Below are 7790 nucleotides of genomic sequence, written 5' to 3'. Positions count from 1 at the left end.
AATTTTTTTTAAATAATGGGTAAACTGCGTATGCTCTCAAGTTTTTGTAGTGGGCGATTCGTGTATTTATTGAAAACTGATAAAAAAAATATACTCAAGAAAATATATTTATACCGAGTTGAATGAAAAATGTTTAATTTAATGGTTCAATAAAATTCAATGGAACAATCATGGGCCACTAAATCATGTTTAAGGGACCATTAGTTCACTATTGATTCGTTAAATGTTTAGTGATTGTTCGTTTAACACGGTATTAATATATTTATTTATACATTTATTTTTTTAAATAAATAAAAATAATGAAAATGAAAATTTGTTGGTACCTATACTATTCGGTTAATGTCAAACAAATAATAATTATTATTATTCCAATCTACTGTAATATAACCAACGATATTTATTGCTTTTGACACCATTTTACAGAATTCGGTTTTTCTGCCCGACAATACATAAAGCGCCACACATGCACAAAAGAAATATGACTGCCAACAAACAAATTCCCAACACGAATACATACCTTTTTTTGGCAGGATTTAAAATTACATTTACAAAAAAATAGTTTTCCGAAATATAATTTTCTTTTGTAACCAAAAAACCCACACACTCGAAACGAAAAAATAACTAAAATACTATTTTCTTGAGAGAATGTCACGGCATCTTTCTCGTTTGTTCAAATCCCAGATTTGCATTTTTTTACAATTCACAAACAATAAAATATTATACAAATAATCCAGCACTCCAATACACTCACATACTGAGAAATGAAATTAATCATATAGTTAATTAATTATCAGACATGGAAATGTTACATTTCATTTCTACGAAAAAAACTGTATTATTATTAATTTATAATATAGTAATAGGTATACATATTAATTAATTATATTTTACGTAGCCGAGATAACCGAATCGCGATAACCGATAATCGTTAGTATAATATAGTCGGGACAGTCGAAAAGTACTAATTTGTTGATCATAAACACTTATATTTTATTATACCGAGGTCATAGACTGGAACTTAATGTAGGTAATGATATATAGAAGGCCTTTTTGTAGCACCGTAAACTTATTTATTGAGATTGTTAAAACTGGGAAGAGTATATTATGAACCCTCGACAAATTGAATAGGAATGTGATTGTAAGTATACCTACTTTGGTACCAATATAAAGTAAGCATTCGCATAATCTATACCAAAGTGATAATTAATTTTACAAAACAATTACAAATAAAAGCGTATTATGCATTTTATTTAGTGGACAAAAATATTGATTTTTATAATCATAATAATATATTTTTATTATAATATTATACTATGGGTTATTGACGATTTTGATTATTTTCAAATATATAAAATATTTATATTGGTGCAAATCATATTTCTTTTTAATATCTTTGGAGCTTATGTCATATATTAGATATGATTTTATATTGGCATTTATGCCCTATATTTATTTTGGCGCAAATAATATGTATTTTTTATATCTTTGGTGCTTATGTCATATATCTGTCCGGCAAGGCGAGATATGATGCTCAAAAAGGGACAATTCTGTGTTTACTCAACACTAATTTAATATCAACTCCCAAAGAGAATAAAATCATTTTTATAGCACGCTGAACATGGTATAAAATCTACTCAGCAAACTTTGGTTCCATATTCGATCACCAATTTTTTTTTTTCGTTTATTCGATTGAAAAATGTAAAATACTGTTATGTGGATCTTCTATTCGCTATATATACGAATACAATATAATTATTACACATAACATATTATATACACGAGTGTTGAAGGTACCTATATTGTACGTGATTTTCACGAGGACAGAGTTTGCAATCTGCACTCCGCCACGGCCTGCGGTATCTACCTATACCGTCCTACCATATAAACGTAACCGGGAGTTCTGTGGTTTTGACATTTCGGAGGAAACCACAAAACAATATAATATATAGTATATGATAAACGCCCAATGCATAATATTATAAATAATATTATGCACCCTAAATAATTCGAATAAAGGCGTTTTATGAATTTTATTTAATGAATAAAAATTAAGATTTTCACGATTATAATATAATTTGTATCAGGTATAAACTATTGACGATTTTGAATATTTTGAAATGTTTAAAATATTAATATTAGTGCAAATGATATTTTTAAAAATATTTTTGTTGCGTAATAACAATTTGTCACACTTACCAGTAAACACGGTATTGGTATAAGATCGACTCAACAAAAGTCTCACAAACTTTGGTTTTGTATTTGAAAGCTATTTATTTTTTCCTTAACTCGATTGAAGACTGAAAAATACTGTTATGTGGGTTTTCTTTTCGCTATATATGTACGAATGCAATAATATACAATACAATATAACATAATATTATATATTATATTGTACTTATGATTTTCACGAGTGCAGTGTCTGCGCTCCCGTCATAAGCATAACTGGGACTTTGGCGGTTTTCACATTTCGGAGGAAACCACAAAACGATATTATAATATACCTACGATAAACGTCCGTTGTGTCATAATATTATAAATAAACCCTAAATAATGCCTGCATTAACCTACTACTGATTTTTCGGGAAAAATCGATAGTAATTTATTTCGTCGATATAATAATAATGTGATAAAGTATTGCGCACGCGAGCAATCGCCGTCGTAGTTCTCCCCCAAAAACCATAATAAAATTACAAATGAGGTACAACCGTCGCGATTGCGACCGCGCGCGCGCACACACACACACACACCCGTGTATACGCCGGACACACTCGTCGCAATAATAATATTACACCTGCGCGATTTTACTTGCCATGCGAAGAGCATAATATTATACATATTATGTACTCTTCGTCCTCCTCTTCGTGCCGCCGCCGTCTTCTTCTCGCTTGGTCGCCGCCGCCGCCGATGAGAAAACCTCCGCACAACCGTAATAACGGTACACGCGGGCGAGTTACCGTTGGTTCCCCCTCGCGCCATCGTCATCGTCGTCGTCGCCGTTGCCCTCTACGCGCCGCGGCGGCAACCGGTAAAAACAACGGTTGTTGCGCGATCCGCCGCCGCCGCCGCGAGTCTTAAAATAATATATTATACAGCTCGACGGCGATGGGTCACGGGCATTACCTATTATCTATAATGGTAATAATAATAATTGCGTATAATATCTATTATTATTATTATTATTATTATCATCGGCGTCTTCGGCTTCGTGTGTGTCTATACAATTATATAATATCACCGGAGCAGCTTGCGTTTTATGACATGAGATATTTATGATGATGATCGTCTGTCAGCGTACTTTAGCACACATATTTGTCGCCTTGGCGCGCGCGATAGTGACGGCGACGGAGGGACGGGTCACACGACGTGAAGTTTACGTTGATCGCGGCGCTCGCAGTAATATACAATCTAACCTATAACCTATAGGTACCTATCAAAACACAAATAGAGTCATCGTTCATCAATCCATCGCCGACCATATCGGTATAACTAGGAGGGGGCTAGAGGGCTTAGCGGTGTTAGCCATCCTAAGCGTTTTTTTTTACTTTATAGCCCTTCCTGGTCATAATCCAAATCCTTGCATTAAAACAAAATCTTTCATGGATTGAATGTGCAAAAATAATTAATAATTAGTTATGTAATGTATTAATTTCGTGAATGTACCATGTACACGAGTCTGCGCATGAGGAAAATCAAAAAAAAAAAATCAGAACATCAGGTCGACTATACTATGAGCCAAAGCAGATTAATAATTATCTGGCTATAATTAAATATATATGGACAGATAATTATCTGACAGGGTTATCGATGATATTTTGTAAGCATTTGCATCTCTAATATAGGCGTATACAGTTATAAAACATAATGTATTATACTTATTTTATTGTTTACATTTTATTTTTAATGACGAGGGAGAGCCGCTTTTACTCTATGGTTTATTTTCAACTTTGATCTTACAGGACTCCCTGTGGCTTCTAAACTCTGGTGACGCTCGTGACGGGCTTTGCCTCCAAGGCCCATATTGAACTTTGGTTTACTAGGACTATAGCCCCTGTAAGGTTGTGACTATTGCCGACCGTAGGTTTAGACGGCGATAATAATATTATTATGACGTAGGCACAATTTGCGCGTTATCGCACCCCCTACCGCGTACGATGATACTTGGAAAAAAATGCGTACAAGACGAAAGCGGAATTGTAATATTCTCGCGCGTGTGATGTGTATACCCAAGCTCTGATGACCGACTTTACGGCAACAAAAACAACAACAACAACAACGACGACGACGACGAGTTACAGCTAGATAAGATAATGTGGCCGTTTGTATAATATATTATACCTAACATCCTACCTGCAGCAGCAGTTATGTAGGTGCGTGTATTATATATTTATATTATTATATCGCCGCTGCCGTAATGCACTGAAATTAATGATGATATACCGCTATGATAATAACGATATTATTTTCCATTTTTACGGTATATAATTCGCCGTTTTTTCGCCCGAGCGATCGGCCGCCGACGGTCGGGGGGGGGCTCTCGGCGGCGACCGCGCGCGCGTCCCCCGGACAAACGGATGGATGGCTTACGCGGCTGGTCTGCAAGAAAACGGTTTTCTCCTGGTGGGGGAAACCCGTCGCGGCGGCCGTCGCGGTCCGCCTCGGGTTTCAAGTTCAATGTCTGCCGTGGTCCTCAGCAGTCGTCGCGGTTTGTAGTCGAAAATTTGCGAGTCGCCGCAGTCCGCAAACTATTATTATCACCGTCGTCATCACCATCACAGTAATACCACGCAGTGACATCCGCGAATCGCGCACAGAACCGGTCCTTCGCGGTACAACTTTAACCAACGTGTTCGGGTACGACAAAACACCACCGGGTCATCCGCGTACCGTCGCGAATTTCGAACACTTGCGTCTGTACCTTTGTCGCACCCACAACTGCGGGTGTTTTATAATATTATTATCGTACGTTTTGTACTAAACAGTTTTGTGCCGTCGCTGGACATAATAGTTATAATAATAATACAGGTACAATATTATATTCCCGTATATGACACACAGTGTATAATAATAATAACATCGCAAACCCTAAGTCCGGACGTCGGTTGGTGATTTTCCGTTTTTTTTTTCGATCCGAAAACCATTTGCACGCGTACCGTTTTAAATGTACGACAACGGCGGTGCGAAAATCTCGCCCCAGCAGCCATGTCTGCCAGACGTCTAGTCACGGGCACCACGGACGCCACCAGCACCAACAACAATAACAAATACTACTACAACAACCGCTTCGGCGGGACAAGGCCTCCGGCACCAAGCAAACCGCCCGCGTGCGGTATCCTGTCGTCGTCTGCAGCTGCAGAGCCCGGTCGGCGGACAGCTCGTTGCCACTGTATTAGCTGACGAATGTTTTTTGTTTCATTCTCTTATTAAATTTTTTTTCATTCTTTATTGAACATTTTTTTTTATTTCAACCGACGGAACTATAACGTAACGACGTTTATATTTATAATAATAATAATAATAATAATACGTATTTCACTACCGTCCGTCGTCGTCGTGGTTCCACGAATTATTGTAAACCATTTAAATGTATATCCATTGCGTCCGGTTCGTTTTTTAACGTAATATTTTAAATCAAATACGATATAATATCTATTGTGATATCATATATTATTATTGTAATATACCGCCGTTTTTATAATAATATTTCCGTGCGATTTACGCAGTCGCACGACGACTGCAATCGAACACCGTCGGTCCTTCACGGCGCGAGAGCCGTACAAGAAACACTGTTGTGGTGAGCACCGGAAGACCATCGTTGTCGTCGCGACCATCGACCAACGGCCGCAACGATGCCGAGCACAATCAGAGGTAAGCGTCAACGACTTTTATATTATCGATTGTTAAAATATTGTTAAGCATTTTACTTTGGCCCCTTTGCGGGTTCTCGCCGGTATAATTATATCAATATCTATCGACAAACCTAAACATCATCGAAATTATACCTATTACATGTTATACATAGCGCAACTTGAATGGTTCTTATAACCGATGACGTCAGCCGCGAAGTTCGGTCGCGGGTTTCCAGTGTTTGGGCATTTTAATCGATTTTCTATCGACGTCGGCACTTTTACCGCCGCCGACGTTTATTGAACATTTTTTACCATCATCATTATTGTTATTGTTTTTTATTTTTTTTGCTTCGGGTACGACGACCTATACAGCAGCAGCACGCGAACATTTTTCCACATTATTTCGTATATTATTATAGTCTTCGGCGTCGTCATGTACACACACACACACACACACACACACACACACTCACTCGCGCGCGCGCAGACATAAGAACACTCACGCACACACTCACACACTCCAAGTGTAAATGATATTATGCGATATGACGATATATAATATTATTATATTATTATTATTATACCGAACAACGCGCGCACGCGTAGTTATGTGATGACCATGTACTATGTGTCATTTTGCTGATGTGTCGAGCGGGGACCGGCAAAAAAATTCGTATACCATATCTATACTATATAGGTAGTATACTCGATACACGATGGGCGCGCGCGCGTTTCCGAAATTTTGCGGAATTTTGCTTGGTGGACGATTTCGGCAATGCAAGCGCAGAAAAAAAATATTACTATGCTCACCACGCGCGCCGCTACCGTTTTCGCACACCTATATAAACATAATATGAATCTATTATAGGTATTTGAAAATGTCTTTAATTTTTAACGTAACAATATTATTATATTATCATCGTGATATATGCGTTATGTGGTGGGTGGGCGCAATATTGTTATAATTATTATTGTATACCTATACTATAGCAGTCGAGAGTATATTAAAAAAAATAGATAGGTATATTAGTATACATGATGCCTACAACGAGTAGGTATACCTAATACTTATAATTATAGGTTCTTCCTAATTGATCAGTAAAAGCTAATAACGATTACCTATACCAAACTTTGTAATAATAATATTATAATACCTATGCCATTACGCGCACACGACGGTCGTTATGTACGAATTATATTGAGTTTGTATGTGCAACGGGTGCTCGGTTGTCGATTAGCAAGCAATAAATAATTAGGCATCGAATGATATAATTGTAAAAGAAAAAATCTATTTACGAAAAAAAAAATCGCGTTAACAATGTGCGTAATGAATAATGATGGACGAACAAATTATGTTTACAGTAGTTGTCTGTCATTATTCAATTATTATTATTAAAAGAACACGATTTTAACTTTACTTTTTATACTTGTAAGAACTGTGTATTCATGCACATATGTATATAATTTTTATTCAGTTACTCAAATACAGTATAGTCATTCTAATTTCTAGTATATTGTACTTCATAAATATGCAAATCCAAAAGAACCGGAAATAAAACGTTTCGAAATATAGCCTATAGGTACCTAAGTTAGAAGTCTTGGAGCGACTCGTAAAACATTTGAAGGAAATTTACCTCATTATAATGTTTTCCCGCCAATATCAGGCACATTTGTGGAAGTTCAATATTATATAATTTATTATGAGCAGGTTCTAGGTAGTATATAATATATAGAAACATTCCGTTAAAATGTTGACACTTGTTTTTAGATATCTGAATGATCTATATTTTACTATAACTTTTATCATACTAACTATGACGTATGGCTAAGTTAATATTATATTAAGAGGATGTCGCACCCACATATGTTGTGTCCGTCTTACGCGCGTACGACATAACAAATTTTACATTCAGCAGATCACGTTTAGCCCCGTTAATTTTAAAA

At 36.5% G+C, this 7790-nt stretch overlaps 1 protein-coding gene across 1 annotated transcript in view; it reads left to right on the top strand.

Moving 5' to 3' along the window:
• Positions 1-4666: 4666 nt before the first annotated feature.
• The window catches only part of LOC100162388 (probable nuclear hormone receptor HR3), a 75543-nt gene continuing 72419 nt past the window's right edge, over positions 4667-7790 (top strand). The window contains exon 1 of the mRNA XM_008191534.3: positions 4667-5865. Within this exon, the coding sequence (XP_008189756.1) occupies positions 5847-5865 (19 nt within the window). The 5' untranslated portion in view covers positions 4667-5846. The remainder of the gene's footprint in view (positions 5866-7790) is intronic.

The sequence above is a fragment of the Acyrthosiphon pisum genome, chromosome X (genome assembly GCF_005508785.2).
Source record: "Acyrthosiphon pisum isolate AL4f chromosome X, pea_aphid_22Mar2018_4r6ur, whole genome shotgun sequence".
In the NCBI taxonomy this organism is placed as follows: domain Eukaryota; kingdom Metazoa; phylum Arthropoda; class Insecta; order Hemiptera; family Aphididae; genus Acyrthosiphon; species Acyrthosiphon pisum.
The sequence above is the reverse complement of the archived record's forward strand: the minus strand, read 5'-3'. Positions and strand labels throughout refer to the sequence as shown.